We start from the raw sequence: 22,559 nt of genomic DNA, 5'->3' as shown, positions 1-22,559 counted from the left end.
TGTATCACACTCCTGCAGGAAGTCTCCCTCCTTTTGCTCTTCAAGTCTGAGTAAGATCCTGTAGTTGTTTCAAACAGCTCTAAGTACCACAATGTCACCCTCTGCAGAGCTCACACCATTATTTGCAGTAGTTTCAGATTTAAAATCTTCCCAGATACTGAATATAGAGAAATCCATAACTCTAGCCATATTTTACTTCTTTACACAGACAGGACCCAATCTGTACTCCAGACTTCCAGACCAAGTGAGGCCAGCTCAGGACTCAACTGCATACACCCTTCTAGCACAGTTAGCTCTTCCATGGAGACTGTCACACATTTCCACTTCTGCAAGACAGGTTACACAACTCTAAAGCAAAAAATTAGTACAAAATCTTTATTAATTGCTAACCACTCAGTAGATAGAAACAAGAGTTTAAATATTTTAGTTATTTTGTTCTTCAAGGCATTATTATCCCAAAAGTTAAAGAAAACCAGGCTGAAGCAGGAAAGCCCAAGTAAAGCAAACACAATTGACAGTCCCAGCAGGGCACCCATGAGCACACAATGGAGCAGCAGCAGCCCCTGGTGGCACCTGGATCCTGCCTCAGCCATGGAGATCTCCAGCCACTACTGGCTTGGAAATAATCCGGCTTGCAGAGTCCTGCTCTCCTTAATATATTAAATTTTCACTGAAGTTTTTTGCAAGCGTATTTATTCTTCCACAAGTAAAATTCAGGCAAGAGCTGCCCAATAGCTGGGAAATAGGAAACCAAACAGGAACTGTACCCTGCTAAAAAGCAATGCATGACAGGATTCTGAACACCCATTTATTGCGCAAGAACAGGAGAAACAGAAATATGATGCTGTCTTTCCAACCTGACTACCCATGCAGCAAAAAGCCCACCAAGACAATAGTATTGGTTTATCATTATATCCACTTCTGCTCCCTTACAGGTGCTACATGAAAACCACACAAGTATCATCCTCTGCAGTTTACATTGGCTATTACTTCATCTCAAGCTGGAACTCAATGGACTGAATTCACTGCAGCAGAAACTGCAGCTTTTTACATCAGTTTCTTTGAGAAATGCAGTTTCTTCTCCCTGTATGATCCTACTGCTATTTTTCCAGATAATCCAATCACTACACTCCATCCAACTCTGAAGTGAATGGGCAGAGCACCAATATCCTTCAGTGAAGGATTCTAAACTTGAGTTAATTTCCCACCTCTGACCCCAAGAAAGGCAGTTTAAACTCAGACATCTTCCAAAAGGCCAATTACACAAGGATCAGAGCTATGTATGATCACATATGCACAAAAACCCAAGAAGAGAAGATAGATCTGTACTGGGCAAGGAAAATCACACACACTGAGTAAGGTGAAGGAGACCTTGAAACATCTTGCCTCTAACTTGGCTATTTTTATTACATTATAAACAAGAGACTTCCTCAAGGCTACACAAAAAATAACATTCTGGAGTCAATTAAAACAAAAAAACAAACAAAATACAAAACCAGCACCAGATTTGTATACATTGTATATAGCCCTATAACCATGGTAGCTTAAAAGTTTACTGCACACAAATCATAGAACCAGGGTTTTTTAGAATAGAATTTCACGTTTATTGTTCACATTTGAAATACTTTGGTTCCTGACTGAACCACTGAAAGTCCTAATGGATCTGTAAACTGAGTATCACTAGAAAACAATTTAAAATGCCATGTAAAATAATATTTATGTATGCATGTGTCTCATTTCATGGTTTCTCAGCATGACCACGTGTTCTATTTACACATATATAAAGATTTGCACTTTAAATCATTGAGATATCAAAGAGGTATTTTCAAATCACACAATAAATATAGAACCTGTTTTGTTAAAAATCTACAGTATACTGTACATTCAAGTTGAGGCAAAAAAGGATTTAATGCCAGTTACACTTGAGACTTAAATGAATGTTTCCAATAATTAAACAATTTCTAAAAGTGCTATCTCGGCTTGTGATGAAAGGTAACATTAAGATCCAGTATTTCATTACAGTCAAAGTTTCAGACCATTGCTTTATTCACAGAATTAGAGCTTCTGTTACTAGAAAAATATCAAAGCTTTTATATATTCTTAAATTTTCTTTCAAGACTTGCAAGAAAGAGGCAAAAAATTATCTAAAAAATAAAAGCCATGTGCACACACATAGAAACACACCACGATTCAGATCACCACATAATCCTCCAGAAGAATGATCAAACTCACAGCATTCTGTTTCATTTAGAATGATAAGTTTATGAACAAGTCTCTAACAAAAATCCCAGCAGGCAACCCTAGAAGTCTAAGGCAGCTGTTCCATGTGCAAGTTTCTACATAGAGTGTCGAGTCCAGAGTCTTCCCATGTCTTTGTGCATTCTTCAGTTTCTTCTTTGCCATCACTTCCCACCCACAGATTTGGCAAGTAATCTGCAGCAGGTTTTTCTGATGCAACACTGGAAGCAGAAAACGAAGTTACAATGCAAATAAATAATGCTTTGAATGGAAACAGAGGATTGCTTTTATGATATAATGTTTAATAGCCTTGGTTATATACCAAGCATAAGCTTTAGATTATGCTGCACTCTGCATGGAGTTCAGCACTCCACAAACCACCCACAACACTGTTTCACAAACCTGTTTTGGGTAATGTACTGGGATATCTGGCAAGGCTCTGGTGAAGCAGTAGTACTCAACACAGAGGGAGGTCTCTTTTGCTGAGATGCAGATCTCACTAAACGAAGGTCTGTGTCAGCACCTAGGAGAGACACACACCAGTTAAACTGCAGCCCACTGAAAATAAGCAAGTCCTTCAAGGGTTTGTGTCCTCTGCTTTAAAGAAAAAAACAAAAAAACACAAAGACCTTAAAGCAGAGCTGTAATAAAACTGTCATTGATATAGACCTGGGATAACATTTTTAAAGTATTTGTAATGCTATTGAATGAAGTTACGTTAAAATTAGGACTCTAAATTTGAAAATGCAGCATTTGCATATATAGCTACTACTGAAGGTAGTCATACGAAGTCACTCAAGTGTAATTTCTCACTTTACAATTAATAAACCTTTTGTATTCCTTAAGTAAAGGCCTCTCCAGCATGCACAGACATAACACCAACATGAAACCTGCAAGCTGGTCAGAATATTGAAAACAAAACCAAAATGAAGTTAGATGTCTTACTGTTTACATGAAACTAACCTTCACTCAAGTCAATGGAAAGACATGGCAAACTTAGCAGGGCCAGATCAATCCCTTCTCACATTTATATTTCAAAGTTTTTATATGAAGTGGAAAACCAGAATTATTACATGTTCTTCAGTATTTATGAAAGCACCTGAAAAGTTACCTGCTGTGCTGTCAGGTATTTGATATTCACCAGATTGTTTCACAAATATAAATTCATTACATAAGTAATTATGAGGAAGGGAGTTACAATTCCTTTTTGCAAAGGAAATTTTGAACCATCAGTTGCCCTGATATGTGGAGGTATACAGATGCATGGTAAAATTTTTTTTGAGACCTTTTGGTTTTTTAATTGTTTTGTTCATAGTTGTGACTTCTTGAAAGGAAGAGAAAGAAACTGTGCAAGAACATAATCTGAACCAAATACTTGCTTCTTAAGAAGGCACTTGGAGTTGCTGAATTTTCAGACTTGCAATCAGCAGTCATAGTTAAGAACTGGTGCTTCAGCCATGCTCCTCTATCTTCTTCAAATGCCTTTCTCTAGGAAAAGAAATGACAGTTTACACTTATGACAACAGGAAAAAACCTAGCCCACATTAAATTGATGCTATTCTATTTCAGAAAGCCAAAGTTGCAGCACGTCCATGTCACCAAGGAGAGCCAGCAGATTAACACAGCAAATACTGCCTGTGAGCAAGCTTTTAGCCCAAGGAGGATTGGCTGAGGAGGCACTTACAGCCAAATCCCACAGTTTGTTCCACAGAGGTCACAGTAATCCTTTCACTTCACTGCTCTACCCCCCCCAGTGACAGCATCTCCTGTGCTCCCCATTCCCCCAGAGCACCACCACCTCTTGGAGCAGCTCTCATCCAAGGCAGCTACCAGCAACAATTACTTCTTAAACCTTCTAAACAGGGAAAAATTACACTGAAAATATCCCTGACTGCTTCTGTCTAAAACTGGGGCAAGAAAAAGAGGTTGTTTCCCTTTCCAACCCCTCTAAGCACAGAAAAAGAAAATAATGCCTAACAGACAACCTCCAAGAGATCCAACAGCTCTGGAATCAAGCAACAAGCTATTTCATCTCCAAAAACCATCAGTGAAACAGGATGCTCCTATTCTGTGTCAGTAGAAAAACAGAGGAAGCTGAACTCCAACGCAAACTTTCACAAACACCTACAAAAACAGAGGAAGCTGAACTCCAACGCAAACTTTCACAAACACCTACAAAGCTCACAGCATTGCATCTCATGTCATACCTCAGCATTCTGACAAGCTGAAGCATGAGCAGTTATACTTAGGCTGCAATGGAGTCCTAAACATTTCCAGACAAACAATTATTGTGTTTTATCACTCATTACTTTTAAAGCTGAATTCAGTGTGCAACATGAAATTAACCCACACACTAAAACACAAATAAAATTAAATTAGTCATAATTTGTATTTGTTACCATGTGAACTACTGCTATCCCAGCAGCTTAAGTAAAATCTGGAGTATTTTATATTCTGGGTCAGACAGGTTGGCCAGTCAGCTCTGTATTCTATCTCCAACATGGCCACAAGAGATGGTATTTATGAGCACAGTCACTTTCTGCAGTACATTCCCTCACAGGTTCCCATTCCCAAAAGCCATTTGATTATAGATAATAAAAATGGGGCACAAGGGGGTGCCTTTCAGTATCTGTGACTGTGCTGCCCATAAGCTCAGAAAAGTGCTTTTTGAACTTGATGGTACACAGTGCCTTTACAATCTCCTTCCAAAAAAACCAGAAATCAACTACCTAACTATAAAAAAACTACCTTTTTGGGTATGTTTTTGATTTAATTTCAAAATTAAGAGTCTCCTCTAGTCCAAGACTTGAGGGATTTGGTGAACAACAGTAGGGCTTTCATCTGCTCAAACTGAATCCACAGCTTTATAAATTTTAATCACATCCCACTCCAACTTTCTGCTCTGCACATCAAAGCAAGCTGTTCTGTAAGCAATGAAGTCCATTTCTCTTTTCCTGTCATATCTGCACCATCCTAGTTCCACAATCACATCATAATGACCTTTCCCTGACAAGCTTGTAAGCCCCTTCACATTTTTGACCCAAACTATGGGCTGGACCAAAGGACATGTGCTAGAGCTCATTCACAGACACATCTACCCTGACTGCCAGTACCTGTGCTTACTGGCCAGCTTAACTACAAAACCCCAACAGATAATGACCCTGCTAAGGGAAGCATAATAATTACTTGGTGTTTTTGCAAAAAAACTGGTTTTCACCAAATCTTAGAAATCAAGTACCGTTGAGATTCAACCCTGAGGCCAAATTTGACTGAAATTTGCATAGGCCTTACTTTTGTAGGAAACCAAACTTTACAAGTATCCAAGGGATTTAGGTAATAAATTTTGGAAGCACTTAAAATATTTCAAAACCTGAAATAAAAATGGCTTGGTTCCAGTTGCAGAAACTGTATTTTCCAATATACACAAAAACTTTGGCTTTTCCAATTGCCCAGAGAATGATCTTCCAGAACAACTAAAGATATGTTTTTTACAGTATGGCAATGATCTTTCTCTACAGACATCATAAACAGACATTGCTGGATGGCTGCACTTTGTCACACATAAAAGAAGGACTTGTAATTCATCTTCCATAAGAGCTCCCTTTCCCAATACCTCAAGTCCTAATCTAATAGCAGCTTCTGTAAAACTTTTTCGTTCCTTCTCAAAATTCCTTTTTTGCTCTCGAAACAGCCTCCATTCTTCCTGGAGACGCTCTCTTTCTTCCAACAAATAGCAGTCTTGTAGTAACAGAGTGGTGTCATCATCACAGGTAAGCTGTTGCTGTAGATATAAAGCAACAAAAGACAAATGTTAATTTGGGAGTGACTTAAGAGGTACAGTATTTCCACAGTTTCAGTTTTACCAGAAAAATGGTGAAAGTCTAATATGGAAATAATGCATATCAAGTTGGTGGATGGGGGGGCAGATTTCAGATAGCAATCAAAATGTCCCTGTTCAGACAGCCTCACCTTTGTTTAGCCTCCAAAATTATTCCTACCAGGAGTAAAGAGTCCTTATATTATTAACCAAGCCACTAGCACAGTTATACTCAGACCACCCACTAAGTTGTTTTATTTTAAAAGTACAATCAAGGAATGGAGAAAGGCTCAGAGGCAAGAAGAATGGACAATTAAATAAAATAAACTTTGATTCAATTAAGAAAAATAAAAAATAAAGCCTACTACCTGTAAGAGCTGTTGCTGAGTTCTGATCATTTCTTTACATTGCTGAATCTCTAACTCTAACTTTCCAGTTTCTAGCTCATGGTCTTCTCTTGAAATGACATCTTTTTCATTCAAAGCTCCTGAATGTCCACGTGACACTAAGGGAGAAAAAGAGCATCTTTAAAGCAAGTTATAAAAACACAACACCTCATATCAGAGACAGCTTGGAAGAGCAAAAGGTTTTGGACTTTGTTTCAGCATGAAAGACAGATACACAGCGTACTCAAAAGCATTTCTATCAGAGACAAGAGTTCCAAAATTGGTGCTACAAGAGTAATTATGCATCAAATCCAGTGAAAAAAAAAAAAAAGAAAAAGCAATGAAAACATGGCTGTTTCACATTCCCCAAGGATAACCAACCATCTACACTGCAGGAAGTGCTACACAAAATCCACAATTGCTTCAGCAGTCATTTAAAAGAAAAACTCAAGACAACTAAAGATTTTTTTTTCACTGACATACTGTTAGCCCATTCTTCTGAGCCCATTTTTGAAGGGCTTATGTGTTCATAAAAATATGACAGTAACTATATTTATCACAGATATAAAAAGAAAGCCTTTTCCTTCAAGTCTTGTGAAGGAGAAATGGAGCTAACCAACACTGAAAGCATGTTTTCATTCCAGTAAGGGAATGAATTACAGAAATGGTTGTATTTTGTACAATTACACACCGGCTTATTTAGCTCAATGCATGCTAAATCACAATGATTAATAAGACAAGTTTTGGTCCCCTAAAGCCAGTATTTGAACATTAATAGAATCCTGAAGGGCTATACTATGGTCACCCCCTATAAACTAAAAAAAAAAAACCTAGAAGATGACTCCAAAAAAAGAACAAACATTTTTTCTCATGCTTACTTTTCAGTTAGTAACACCAAATAAAGTATTACAAGAATTCTTGAAATCCTTTCTAGGGTGTAAACATACTCTCAGAGGCCATCTGCTGTTTTATTTGCAAGGGCATGCATGACCTTCTCAATCTTACTCTTGACAGCAAACTGTGGTAGTAGCTGCATTTACTTGCATGGAAAAATAATACTAGGAAAGAATTTTATGTATTTTTAGCTGTCTTAATGCTGTTTAACAGCTGGAAATGAGGAGAGTCCAGCACCATACCATCAGTCGGTTTGTTTTAGAATGCCACAAGAAGTCCCAGAGGATGTGACATGACTAGGATCTTTAGAGGGAATTATATATTTTGCATCTAATTATTTCAAAGTGCCACATCTGCAATACGTTTTCTAAAATATATTTTAGATGTACACATAATGCAGTTGAACACCAACCTTGGTTATCCAGCTTTTCAACGTGATTTTTCAACATTCGCCACTGCTTTCTAATGCTGTTGGTAAGCTGCTCTCGCACAGTTTCACAAGATAATTCCCACATATTCTCTTTGTTTAATTCTCCAATATCTTCCTCCTGGTCTGACAGCACCTGTAGAAGCAGAAATAAGAAGCTGCAAACAATTTCATCCCTCCAAATATGTGTATTTGTTTATATAAATACGTGCATAGATTCAATTTACTGAAGAGAAAGAAAATCCTTACATAAGGATTTTTCCATCCAGGGAAATTTGACTCTCAGGGAGTTCAGCTCCCTGACAGCATAATGCTGAGGAGGCAAGGGAGCAGGCAGATACCAGAGCCCCATCACAGCTAGCAAGGCTCAGTCACTCACATCTCCAACCCAGACAGGGTCACACTGCCGAGTTCTGCTGTCAGACTTAGGCAGCAGCTGCCCCAGTATGGGGGAAGTCATCCAGTCAAGAACAGTACTCACACCTTATAAAGAAGGTGACAGAGAACCTACATGGCTGTTCTACACAGCCATGGCAGTAAGCTCTTCAATAAAAATATCCTGTGTAAAGAAATATTTAAGATCTGGAAACAAACAAACAAAAGCCCCTAGGCACCAAAAATCCAGTATTTTGCAACACAGAATTACATACCAGTAGCTACTAGATTTACATTCATTCAAAGAAGATTTTCAAGCTTTTAATTTACTTACTGGAAAGAATACACTGTGTATTGTTCACAGAGAGCAGAATATTTATATTGGATGAATTTCACACAAAGTACATGATGTGCAATCCATTGCAACTCTCAGAAGAAGTTTACTTTCGTTTTAATAACTATCAAATTACTCCAGCACTATACCAAACTACCATGGAGACTAAATTTTAACTGAAGAATACTTACCGGCCCATCTTCAGACCTTTCTTTAGGTTTTTGTTTCTGTGGTGGAAGAAGTGAAATAATATCTTTCTTCATTTGCTGAAGAACTTTCTTTAGCTCAGTATTTTCCAGTAAAAGCTGTTTTTGGCGTTGTTCATAATCACTTAACAGAACTTTGTACATTTCTTCCTCGTTTCTGGAAGAAATAATCTCACAGTAACAACATACCAGCCCTCATACATGCTTCAATTAATGTTGTTCTAAGACAACTACCTGGCTTCTGTCTTATCAGTCCTCCATGCACCTCTCTTCCCATCAGCTCTACCAACATAATTTAGAACTTCCATAGCTACAAATGAAAAGGATAGTTCAAAGTGTGAAACAATATGCAAATATATCAAAATTTAGATGACATTTCATTTGTATGTAGTTATTATAAAAAGATCATATAACTCAAATATCCCCCTCAAACTTCAGACTCATTAAATCACATGGCCCTGCTTAAAGCAAAAATAACACAGTCAAAGGAAAAAAGGTAAAGTTTTTGAGTTCTGAAACTCAGAAGGATATATTCTCATCCTGTCTTTTTAATGCATTTTTTAACAACACCTTCATCCCTATTTCACCCTTTATATCAATGTATCAAGTCTATGCTCATTCTGACAATAATGCCATTTTATCTCCTGTTTAGGGTAAGGAACTTAAGATTGTTTCTTGAGGCATTCCTCAAAACTTCTGTCCACATTTGAATAAAAACAAAATCAAAAAACCCCTACCACACCAACAACAGAAACCCAAACCCAATGTAAGACTACAGATTGGTGGTCCAAGCTAGTTAGCTATCAACCAAACAGTAACTAGTTTTAAACCCCTGCTATTTTTACCTCACTGACACTTGAACTAGTACTGGCCACCAGAAGTCAAGAATGTTTAAGTTTTGCAGACCTCAGGGCAAAGTTTCTAGAGCTTACTGAAACGATAGCTTAAGATTTTCTGCAGCCAAAATAGGTGATTCTCCCACTGTGTCCTAACCTGGTTTTGCTTAAGCAGAAGGACTTACAGCAAACTAAATAAGCAGAGAACCATCTTTGCAACAACAGGAATAGTTTTCTTCTGGTTTCGTGACCTCAATGAGCTCACTAAAACATGGACTACAGCTGGCAAACAGCTGAGTTTGGGGGCAGCAGGTGGACAAGAGCAGGAGTCCCTTCCACTGGAGATACATTCTAGAAATACTTTAAGGGCAGATATATGAACCAAAAGGTAAATTTTTTTTTAATACCTAACAATACCTACATGGTTACCCATGTATTTATGGTAAATAGCACTGATGAATGTCTTGAACACAAATTTTGGGCAGTACAACATACAAGTACTCATGATAAAGGAGATCTGGTTTCTCCTCATTTCACATAGTACAGGATGGAACATCTGCCTTGTGTTACTTCCTCTCAAACCTCTCATCACTTGTGCTAACCACAAGCAAAGCATCTCCAGAGTAAAATCCTATGCAGTGTGCCTTCCTGATGGCAAATGCTTGGAACAACACATTTTATGACATTATCCAAAATCTTATGATAGCAACAGTAGCAAGAAAATGGAGGCAAGATGGCTCTGGCATAGGCATTGATTCCTATGGAACCCTAGGAATAAATTTTACTTAGTAAGGGCAAAAAAAAAACCCAAAAAAACCCCCTACCTCATTAGGTAAAGATCAGCATTTGGTTTATGCTTGGTAAGAAATCTTATGGAACACAATGTAGAAAAGTCTTACGCAGTCAGTTAACATGAAATATTGCATCTTCTCTTTAACATTCTAATATCCAACTAAAATATGCAAGAGGGCCACATTGCCTTTAATGATTAAAATACTTAAAAATGGCTATGGTTAACACACAGAATATGCTAATTTTGCTGTGGTAAAATTCAAAGAGCTACTTACCTAACTTTTTATCCTTTTTATTCATGACTAACTGATGTAAGCGCTCCTTTAATTTGTTATATTCTCTCTCTTTCCTCTTCATATCATGATTGTATTGTGTAGCTCTACTTGAAATTACATTCTGTAACTTCTGAACCTAAAAGCAATGCCACAAAAGCATGTTTCTTCTACTAAAGTATAAACATAAATTTCTTCAAAAAACCAAAACACATGAGGCAAAACAAAACTTCTTTTAAACTGTTCTTCTGGGGAAAGGAAGTGACAAAAGGAATGAGAAGAGCTCTCCCACCCCATGGATTCTGAACTCAGACTTATCTCATGAGAGGTAGGTTCTCAGCAGAAACCCATATCATAAACAGCAGATTATAATACTATAATTTCTCTGAAGTACAGCTGAATTCATGTTCTGATAAGTTACATAGCCTTTAATGCCTTTATTGAGAGCAGAGAAAGATGTATCTTTACTTTCAGTAATTCATATTCAGGATCTAGGTTTACTCCAATCCTAAAGCATGCCTGTTAGGCTTACACTAAAAAATAAACTCCTCTTCCTTGGGGCAGCAAAACATTGAAAGAACGATTATTACATTTGGTCTAAAAGAACATTAAAAGATCATAAAGCAAATTTTTGACATATACTATTAATTCCTATGGTTGTATTGTTTGGGTTTTTCTAATTTTATGATTTAACCTTACAAACACACAGCACATTCAATATTTTAAACTGGAATTCCAGGAAGTTCATTATGAACAGTTAGTACTTTATTCCCAACTGTATGAACATGTTTATGAACACAGAACATGCACAGAAACTTAGAGGAGCCACATTCACAAAAACACAGGAGCCATGTAAAGTACAATGCTAGGGAAGGAGCATAAAGGAAACAAATGCCAAACTAAGAAGTGTCATGGATGTCAGTGTTTTCTGATCTTAATTGCTTCAAGATATTTAAGTTTAATGAGATGGTGTTTTTGAGCTGGGTTTCTCTCCACCTCCCTTCTTATTGGTCTTTTGCTCCCCTCTATAATATAATAAGAAAACCCAAAAAGCCTCTATACACAAATGTTTAAGTGACTGAATCCTGTTGCCCCTCCTACTTTTTGATATATCTGAACATTCTAAGCTAAAGTTGTACAGAAAATCCCAGAAAACTGCACATCTGCATTTCTGCATTATTCTCTACTATTGTTGTAACTTGGACCTATCCCTTATAGAACCTATTTATCCATATGCAACAAGCCAGTCAACTTAAAGACAACATTTACCAAACAAAAAACCACATTCAAAATGAGCAATTACAAGACTCCGTGCATAATAAAAAATATTCTTCAATATCTATAAATGACTTGTGTTAATGTACAAAACAACTCACTTCATCCTTTTCATTTTTAAGTAACTGGTGCAAATTTCTGTTCTTGCTTTGCAGTTGTCTGTCTCTTTCCTGAAGCCCAACTATTTCCCTTTTAGATAATTCCAACTGTTCCTAGAAAAAGTGTTGATAGTTCAGTATCAATAGGAATTAAAAGCAAAGATTTTAAAAAACCCCAACCAACCAAAACAAACAAGCCATATTAACCAAACTGCCAAACCACCTCACATGAGATATGGCTTAGTATTTAACAGGTATTATCTTTTACAGTTAGGACTTTTTCCTTAAGTCAGGATTCTGTAAGCATATCTGTACTGTGAGAGTGAGGTGGATATTAAGCAACCTGGATGAGTTTGGAACTACAGTTTTAATGGAGCATTTCTGTTGAATAATTAAGGGTACAATTTACACAGATAATACAGACTGTGACCATAACAATGCAAATGGAACATTTCACATATACAGAGAAGGCTAGACAGATGATCTCGTTACAACAGACAATGCAAACTAGCATTTTTAACAGTTTTGTCCATGAATGAGACTCAGACCTAAAATTGGCAACTTAAATGACAAGCCAAATACAAACTTTTCCTTCCTATGCCTACTGAGGTACAAATGTGTAGATATATTTAAGCAACAAGAACTTCTAAACACACCACAGTGAAATACAGGTAACAATAGTGGAAGTCAAGAGGATTGCTGTATGGTAGCTGAAAGAATCTACATGAGGAACTCCACAATCTGACAGCCAATTAGATGCCCTGGGATTCATGCAATACTAAGATTATTTGCCTCTCTCCTCTTACAGCTATTCATCTAGGGAAAGCAACTGGAGTGTTCTAGAACCTAGCATTTTACAGTGTTTGTATAAAAATCAGTGCAGTTACAGATTACTTTGAATCTGTAATCAAAATCCTTCTACATGAATGACCAATCTCAGCAAGAGGGCTACTGGGATTTTGAAAATCTACAGCAGTATTTTTCAAGGAGACAGTGCTGACCAGCCCAAGTGAAAAGCAAACCTAAAAAAGCACTGAATCATGCACTGAAATATTTTCTCTTTTTTTATATTTTATTTTCTTGACAGAATTAAGAGAAAGTCTTTTCTAATATGACTGCACATACAAGTGCACCCAGGAACTTCCAATATATCAGCTACTCCACAGGGACTGGCCTTGAGCATGTGTTTATCCTGTGATAAAATGAAGCTTAGTAACTTGTGGTTTGACAACAGTTTCTGAGCAATTCTAACAAAGAGACTTTGTAGTTGGATGTTCGAGGCATCCAATAACAAAAAATAACACATGGAAAAAGCTAAAAAACTTATATGGAAAAAGACTAAAAAACTCCACACTAGAAGAGTTATGCATGCTTTTACTTGCTACAATTACATTGGGAATTTATCCTTAAGAGCTGGGCATACCCTTATAAGCAATACTAAGTGATGGGAACTGAAGTGTTTAATGTTTTCACTCTAAGTGTACATTAACACTCCCAGTTCAAACAGTCTTCCCCCTTCCTTGATTAAGCAGGCTAAAATTCCAAGTAATTAGAAGTTCTCTTGTTAGCTCATAATTCATTAACACCAAGGCATTTTCATTTGGAAAAAAAGACTTCCAAAATTCCCCAAAATACACATGAAAATACAACTGTAAATTAGTACTGGGTAGAAAAAAAAAACAAAAAAAAAAAACAAAAAAAGAAGAGCTACATAATTCTAGTGGAATGATCTTTTTTTTCTACCTTTAACTTAGTATAGCAGTTCTGCAAGTGATCCATATCACTTCCCAGTTTGAGATGCTGTATTTCTATTTCTTCCTGAGCTCGGAGGTTCTTGTGCTGCAGTACAAGCAATTCATTCATACAATTGACCATAGACACTAAATCTAATTCTTTTCCTTTGGACTCCGCATAAATAGAGGGAAACCCCATCGTTGTTAATTCCTGGTAAAAGACAAGGGGAGAGAAGGGGGGAAATGAGATCAATAACTGGATCAATCTCCCACCATTCTCTAAAAAACAAACAGTTTCAGGTGAAATCCTGTATAAAGGGGGAAAACGTGACTCTACTTCCCACCAACTTCAGCTTCTGGGCACTGAGGAAGAAGCATTCTTAATTCAGTCAATCTTTTTTACCACAATTGATTGTGTGCAGGTGACAATCCCCAATAAACAGAAAGATCTGGCTTACCCTATCAATATAGGATATACTCTGTTCAATATTCTCTTCTGTGCAGAAGGCACTGAAAAAGCTGTGCATGCTTTTGGCTGAAGGCAGTGACAAGCGTAGCACTTCTGAGCTCATGCTTGCAGGAGATTTCCTTTCTGAGGTATATGGAAATATATTTTTGCTATCTAAAAGTTAAACATTAAGAAGAAATCAGCTATTATTTTAACACATCACATAAAATCAAACCCTTATGTATTCAAGTTGTTATTTACAGAAATTTAGATTCTAGAACTGAGAATTTGATCTAGAATGACATTAAACCATTCACAAGATACATATAAAAAAAGAAATTTCCACTGAAGATTTAGACTCAACACTTTAAAGTGTTTTACCTTTCAAATTTTACTCATCCACCAAGAAAAAACTGAGCACACTTCCTTTTTATTGACTTGCTACAACACAGGTGAAGAGATGTGCATTCAGTAAAACTCTTATAGAATGTATGGTATTATTACACTTATTAAGTATATGCTGAAATTTACTCTTCCACTAGGCAGAAATAGGCAAGAAAATATTTACTCCTTTAACAAATTTGTAACAAATTTATTAAGCAAAAGAATATAGAACAAGTAAAGAAATCTGTGAAAACACAAGACACGTTGATAGGCATGATTATAAAAAATAAAATGTGACTGCAAGCTCTTAGCCTTTCTATACATGTGCAAGTACAGTATTTTACATTAGCATTTCTGTAAGGATTCAATCCAAGACAAAGCACTGTTTGTATTATTTACCACACTGTTTAACTACTCAAATATGTCATGCACAATTATAGCCTCTCTCTAGCTACTATAACATTGCTGGTAAAGTCAGGAAATCAACTAAATTCAGAATATTCCCAGTTTACCTGACGACAGCAGCGGCACAGTAACAGTCCTCCAATCTCCCATAGCAACAGAGACAGGCTGGGTACCTGAGCAACTGGTTCAGCAGCAAAGTATTCAGTACAATTGCTGGCAATGTGTGTTACGTAGGCATCTCCTAAAATAGCAAGAGCATTTCAGATTAACAAAAGCAGCTAATACAGCTAGAAGGTTAAAGGCAGCACAGGAGAGTGACTACTGAACTTGAACCACGTGAAATTTCTCTACTTCTTTACACTAAATTTGGAACACAGTAAGCACAGCAAATAGTATACTGTAAAAAATGATGCATCTATCTATATTTATCCTTAACTGTCTTGTAAACCATTAACTAAAGCCAAAATGCCAGGCACACATGAAAATTAAGACTCACAGATAACTAGTTGTTTCTGTTGATGTACATCATAAAACACAGAGCAAGACAAATATTTTTTCCTGCCATATATAACCAGGAAGCAATTTTATTTCTGTAAACTTGCATGAAGTTTTAACATATGTCTGTCCCATTGTTACTTAAAGAGAGGTATTACAAAGGCTCCAGAGAGGATATATCAGCAGGGGACAAAGGAGCTTTTAATAAATATTTAACCATTTAAATTAACTTACACATTTATTAATATTGTCTTTCCCTAGCAAGTTGCTTGCTTCCTTGCAGAAACCCCAAAACTGTCGAAGGAAACAAACAGGAGAAGCCTTGCCTTGCTGGCACAGGCTCAGTACAGCATTGTCCCTCTGGAAACCAAAGGGAAGCCACCCACTCTAAAGAAAGAACAAACTGATTGTCCCCTCACCCCACCTCCACCACACAGAAGGCACATAATAGCATTAGTTATCTCTCACTGCTGGAAACTTTAAATCCAGCTTGGATGCTAAAGATTTGGACAGCACAACCCATCAGCTGTCAGGGGAACAAAGATACTTCAGGGAAACAAACTTTCCACCTGACAGAAAAGAAGGCCCCTTTGTTTCCACCAACAATTTGGAACAAAGTCTAAAGTCTGTTTTAGATGGATTCAGTAGATTTTAGAGCACATGCATGTTCTTCTCTAACCCCTTGCTAATGTTCCAATACACACACTTTGGCTAAGCAACTTCTAAATTTCTGACACCAAAACCTTGTATTTTTATCACTGTGGAAAAAATATCATTTGGGTGGGCAAAGAAGGGAAAGGACAGGGGGGAGTGTTTTGTTACCCCTAAGGTCTCTTGAGAACAGACAAAGACAGTAAAAATGCTTATCAAATGACAAAGCACAACATACAGTGTCCAAAGAAACACCAAGTTTAAGAGATCATACTGGTGCACAGTCACAGAATGCTCAGCATTAAAAAACCCTCTAAGTAATTATCCAGGTGAATGAACATTTTTTTCCCCAGGTTCATAAACGGACATGGGAAAAAAGGTAAACAGTTATTCCTCATGTGCTGTAATTTAGTAGCTCCTGAAAACTTTTTCAGATCAGAAAGTACACACAAGCCAGCAAGAAAACAGTCAATGTAATGATCTAGTTGCTGTTCTTGTTAAAGAAATTTTGTTCTGCTTTCTCTCTACGTTTGATTTATGCATATTTTTCAATTTCCCCCCCCCCCATAAACGCAAGATGCTCACAAATTAACTAGACAACAGTGCCTTTAAAACAAAATTCAAAGTCAGTAAGTATTAAGAGAAGACACCTCTTACATTCTACTTTATTTCTGCTGGATGCATCAGACAGATAAATGCACAAACACAAGAGAAAAAAGGCAGCAAATAAATATGCAAGTACGTTTTCATTACTGACATCACAACCCTGCAATCTTATAACATTCTCCAAAATATTAAGAATCTTAAGATACAAGTATACAAGTTCCATCAAGGACTGTTGGAAAATCCACAAAAATACTTATCTCATTTTAGATATGGTGCTACTTCCAAACCAACTGGCTTTTATTCTTTAACAGACTGCACCCACACTCCCTGCACACACAGAATTATCAACCCCCAGGTCTCTCTGCACTGACAGAACTGTTCTGACACAGCATCTGCCACCCTAAACAATGTCTGACTGGAAGCAGCACTAATCCAGGTGTAGGAATGCAATGATTCTCTAAATTTGCACCCTGCAAGTCACACACAGACTCATTCAGAGCAGATGCCCTAGCAAGACTACCCTGTGCACAGGGATTTTTTAGAGTTAATTCCCTACGAGGTTCAATGACTTGCCCAAAACCCTGCAACCACCCACTGCTCTCTAGAGGTAACTGCCCCAGCTGGGATTGTCACTTCCTCTCCCAAGCAAGGAATTCCTGGAGGCCAAGACACAGATGGATTGTGCAAGAATGAGCCTCTGGGACCCAGCTTCCAAAGTGTGAATACAAGAGCAGAGCCATCTCACTGAAAAAAAGAAATCTTATATACAACAAAAAGACCCAAACATACACCCCACTAAAATCACAGAGGGTTTGATTACACCAAGGAAGTAGTAATCAAACAAAGGCATTTAAGTGCTAGTTGGAACAAGTGAAGTACAAAAACCCCAAGGAACTTTAAAAAAAGCACTGTCACGGTAATAACATACCAGAACTTCTTTGAAAGTCACCTTGGGAAATTTTGGAAAAAAAACCACAAGTATTTCCAGAAACATCTAGATAATTCATTAATAAATACATCTTTCTTTTCAAGAACACGACTAAAGTTCAAAATTAGTATATTTCATAAGTTCAAAGAGCTCAAAGAAGCTGTTCATAAAAGTACTGGCTTGTGTTTTGGGGGCAGGAGAGGAACTGACAAATGTGCCAAGATTTAAGATAGAAATCTGATAATTTAAGCCTGAGTGCAGGCCATATAAAAACTTGAAAGTCATAAGCAACAAGAAGTAGAATTATAAACTTAACATAAAAGCACACTTAAAATTTCTAAATATCATGTTTAAACTTGAAAAGGAGTCGTAACTGGGTTTGTAAAACACACTCAAACAACCAGCAGAGAATTGCCACAGTGCTGAGCTGTGATCATATTGCACCATCTGGTCATCCCCAACCCAGACAGGGTGTGACACAAGTGGGAAATGCAGTATCTGCTAACACAGAAAACTTCTACCCCTGCCAAGGTAGGGAGGAGATGGAAAAGCACCTCTGGAGAGGTGCAGTGCCTCAGAAGAAAGTCATCACCAACCAGAAATAGTCTACCATTCCTTCTCTGTATATTTCAAATACAACTTGTGACATGCATGTGTTTCAACTTGTAAAACTGTGGGGGTACTTAGCATTTACTTGAAGACCAATGTGCTTCTTTTCTATCAAAATAATACCAAAGGGAGCTATGGAGCTGCTTAAAGCTTTTACACTTGTCTAAGTGTAATCCACAGATGTCACACAGAGGGCTTTTATCTGGATTGACAAAGAGACAGAGAACTCTAGGTAAATTTAGGATGTAAACTCTAGACATGACACTGAAGGTTCACAAATACATCCCTGATAATGCCATGATATATACTTGCTTTAATTCATGTAAGTGCCACAAAAGTGCCTGCATTTCCTTCCTAGAGTTTTGACATTCATTGTCTCTCTACACAATTCCTAAAAACAGTTTATCATTAGCACTAATATATGTATTATATCCAGTGACAATGGTACAGTAAAGAGAATACCTTTCCCTAAAAATCTATTCATTCTAGTGACCTTTATTTTAAAATGTAATTTTAATGATGGCTCTTGTAATTAAATCTGAGCCCAGATTTTTCTTCCCACATTTACAAAATTGTGGCAATTTAATCATTAATCTATTAGCTTCAAAATGAGGGTGAAGAAATCCCTCAACTTATCCACATTCCATGAAAACTTTAAGTAATATCAGATTTTCAGGTGAATTTTCCAGTAGCATAAACAATCAAGTCAAACCACCCAGCCTGTGGGTATGAAGTCTCCATTCATTCTGAATACATCATACTCAAAAATCCCAACTCATTTCTCTCCTCCATTTTACTTAAAAAAAACACACAGGAAAGCAAATTAAAATTACCAAGGGCTTTAAGAAAAGAAGTATTCAATCTTCTCAACACACATAATTACACAAGAATATACTCTTATATCTGATAAAATTCAGTGTTCAGTGTCTGATCTGCCATGGTCTTTGCCTCAAACACTCAGGTTACAAGGAATATAATCTGATGTACTGCCTCAAGATTCAACTCTACATGCTACATACAGAGATGACTGAAATTCTGTTACTTCAATCACTGAAAAATTGAAACACATGGAAACATTTTATCTGGCTCCCAAATTCCTACCCCATTTTGAACTAACACGATGGATTTCACATTAGCATTTTCCTATCACTAAACAATTACTCTATTGTTAATCTTCAAAACTGCATTTCTCCCTTTGCATTCACAACCCATTTACTATATGTAACCAGAGCAGAACATTTTGTTACAGACAAGAGAACCTCAGAAACCATCTTCTGCATGTTCTCCTCTTCTCCCTGAGGTCAGCTTGAGCCAAACTTTACAGCTGGCTGTCTCTGCAAGCGGACAAGTTTTTAAAAGAAAAGCAAACTGCTGTCTTATTAATTCCTAAAGTTGGTGAGATATTTACTGGGCAGAGCCACAACTAGTAGTCCAAATACCAGAAATTAGGAAACTTACATGTTTCAGCAGCATGTTACCTGAAAGCTAAATCAGGCATGGAATGCAAGAAGATAACTACATAATTTCTCTAGAGATTACCAGGGAACTCAAGGAATAACTCTCCTGTAAAATCTAGGTTTCTGTTAATCAAAACATGTTACAGAAAAGACTTGACAAACAAATGGGACTGGTGAAGTGTCAGCATACCTTCTGTGGAAGCAAGGAACACTAACCAGTCAGCCACAGTGCTCTGGAAGAATGAATCATCCAACACACCTGGGCAAGACAGCATAACTGGATTTTCAAAAAGCTTCTCACAATGTTCCCTCCAAAAGCTCTTAAATTAAGGTGTTAAGGAATTTATTAATGACCAATTATAAATGGAAAGGGCAAAGTGTACAAACAAGTTATAGATGGCTGAGCAGAGTATGAAAGTGACAAAGAGAAAAATTAGAGCTCCAAAGGGGTCTGTGCAAGCATCTCTCCATAACACATGATATACTCATGTACTACACAGAGTTATTCACAAAAATAAACACAGGCTGAAGGACAAACTGCAGAAGGTTGTCCTCAAACTGAACACATGGATAATAAAAACCAGCAGCTGAAATTCCTTGTTCATAAACACAAGCACAATGAAAAAGACAACTCTGCCATGCACTTAAACCAACAGGCTCTAGTTAGGCATTGTCATGCAGGAAGAGATCCCAGTCCCTATGACTGGTCTCTGGAAATAACAGCTCCCAGGCTGTTAGCAGAACCCTGGGGCAGAGGACAGAACAGACCACCATAATGTCTCCTGATGAATACTAAGCTCCTACACCTTAAACATCTCACAGAGATACAACCTGCCCTGAAAAAAAAAACAGACAGAATATACCTAAATATGGTGCAACAAAGACCAAGCAATACATTCGTGCAAGAAACTAATAAGCTGTGACTTTTCAACGAGAAGAGGAAACAGCTGGAGAAACAGGACCAACATACAGAAAACAAATATTCTTTGCTTCTTTTAACACAGCAGTTATAAAGAACGCAATGAAACATTCAGTGCACAAGCTGGGAAATAAGAGCATTTTTTCCACATAAAACACAAACTGTGGACTTGCATCACCCCGAGCTGCTGTGAATACTTAATACATAAACTGCCTCCAATGTTTTGAAAAGCCTCCATCAGCATCTATTACATTTTAAAAGACAGATGCAGCCTTCAACTCCAGACTGCAGCATCTTGGGAGGATACACAGATAAAAGCATTGCTGTACAACCCAACTGTACTTAACAGCTTTTCCTTAGCATCTGCTGCCAGCTTCAGAACCAAGATACTGAGCCCCATGAGTCTGCTGTTACCCTCTCCTGTGATCTTTATAGTCCAAATTATAACTGATATTGGCATCACAGCTTTCTCCCCCCATCCCCCCCCCCCAAAAAAACAAACCCTAGAAACAACATCTTCCTCCATAAACACCTATAATCTGAAATCCCCATTCATTGTATCAAATAATTTCCTCTAGGTCTCCTTTCCAAGTTCACTATTAAAATTCACCTAATACGTTCACACTACACTTCCAATATTTCGTATTTTAAGCCATTGCCCTGAAATTCCTATCATACCTTGGCAGCCTATGGAGCTCGGCTTAACTATTTCACTCACCACCGCTAGCAGCTGAGCGTTCTACACAATCTGGGGATGCAGGAACACTACAAACTAGTCCCGCATTACGATCTGATCTTCAAATTTAAAGTAGCTTTGCTATGAATAAATAAAATTTAAAAAAAAAAAAAAACAAACCAAGTCACGAAACCTACACTCCTACATCACGTGAGCCCAGCTCAGCCCGAGCAGCCACAGATTCCCTGACTCAGTAGAAAGCTTTACGGCTCTCACCTCCGAGCATCAGCCGCTTGTAGCCTCACAGAGATAGCAAACGCTGGGCCTTACAGCGCCGGGAGCGCCGGCAGCCCCAGCCCCGCCGCGGCTCTCCCGCGTCCCGGGGATCAGCCGGAGCCTGAGAGAACGGAGCACATGTCACCCACAACCCGCCCGGGCCGGCGGCTCCTGCGCCCCCGCACGGGGCCCTGCCCGGCCCGGGGCGAGCCCAGCCCACGGGAGCGCCGCAAGCCCCGGGCTCGGCAGCGGAGCCCGGCAGAGCAGCGCCGCTAGCGCCGCTACCTCCGCTCCGGCCGCCGTTACCCGCCGCGCCCAACGCCCCGCCCGCCCGCGCACCCCCCACCTGCTGCGGCCGCAGGGAGGCGGAGGGAGGCGGAGGGAAGCGGCTCCCGAGCGAGCCCCGCGGCCGGCACGGCCCCGGCCGGGCCCCGCGGGGTTAAACCCGCGCCGCGCCCCGCCCCGCCCCGCCGCCATTGGCCGCGCGGTTGCCGGGAGACCTTGAACGGCACCTGCCGCCCCCCGCGGGCCCAGCGGTGCCTCCGCCACCTGCCCCGGCCGCTGCCAGGCCCGGCTCCTCGGGCGGCGGAAACCCGGCCCCCTGAAACCCGGCCCGCTGGAGACATCGCTCCCTGCCCGTGTCAAAGGCGTTCTGTCTCTTTGAAAAGCTCTCTTCAGGAGCGGGAAGGTGTGGTGAGGTTTGCCCTGAGCCATCTCCAGGCTCTCAACAAGTCCAACTCTCAGCCTGAGGGGCAGAGCTGCTCCAGCTCTGAGCATCTTCGTGCTCTCCTCAGGACCCGCTGTCCCAGGGCAGCACCGTTCTTGTGCTGAGCACACCGGGGCTGGGTGCAGTGCTCCGGGCAGGCTCTCGCGGGAGCAGAGAGGGAGAATCCCCTCCCTGACCTGTTGGCCATGGCTCTTTGGATACCGCCCAGGACGGGGCTGGCTTTCTGGGTTGACTCGTGTCCACCTTTTCCTCCACAAGAACCCCCAAGTCCTTCTCCACAGCTCCTCTCAATGGG

The 22,559-nt window shown here is 39.0% G+C and overlaps 1 protein-coding gene across 1 annotated transcript; it reads right to left on the bottom strand.

Annotated features, from left to right (window-relative positions):
- Positions 1-1,376: 1,376 nt before the first annotated feature.
- SSX2IP (SSX family member 2 interacting protein) lies at positions 1,377-21,683 on the bottom strand. The gene is made up of 14 exons (XM_059478223.1): positions 21,538-21,683; positions 15,028-15,161; positions 14,142-14,305; positions 13,694-13,894; positions 11,954-12,064; positions 10,581-10,716; positions 8,912-8,987; positions 8,663-8,834; positions 7,748-7,898; positions 6,424-6,560; positions 5,852-6,019; positions 3,618-3,726; positions 2,641-2,761; positions 1,377-2,459 (listed from the first exon to the last, which is right to left on the bottom strand). Exons 2-14 carry the CDS (start codon positions 15,068-15,070, stop codon positions 2,309-2,311), a joined length of 1,740 nt encoding a protein of 579 aa, XP_059334206.1. The 5' UTR covers positions 15,071-15,161; positions 21,538-21,683; the 3' UTR covers positions 1,377-2,308.
- Positions 21,684-22,559: the final 876 nt, after the last annotated feature.

Source organism: Ammospiza nelsoni, chromosome 9 (assembly GCF_027579445.1).
Source record: "Ammospiza nelsoni isolate bAmmNel1 chromosome 9, bAmmNel1.pri, whole genome shotgun sequence".
Taxonomy (NCBI): domain Eukaryota; kingdom Metazoa; phylum Chordata; class Aves; order Passeriformes; family Passerellidae; genus Ammospiza; species Ammospiza nelsoni.
Note: the sequence above shows the minus strand (reverse complement) of the source record. Positions and strands in the feature narration are given on the sequence as shown.

Coding starts and splice junctions, on each gene's coding strand:
- SSX2IP (XM_059478223.1), bottom strand. CDS start 15,070: ATGGGAGATTGGAGGACTGTTACTGTGCCGCTGCTGTCGTCAG. Junction 14,306..15,027: donor TGTGCCGCTGCTGTCGTCAG/GTAAACTGGGAA, acceptor TTTAACTTTTAG/ATAGCAAAAATATATTTCCA. Junction 6,020..6,423: donor CTCAGCAACAGCTCTTACAG/GTAGTAGGCTTT, acceptor TTATATCTACAG/CAACAGCTTACCTGTGATGA.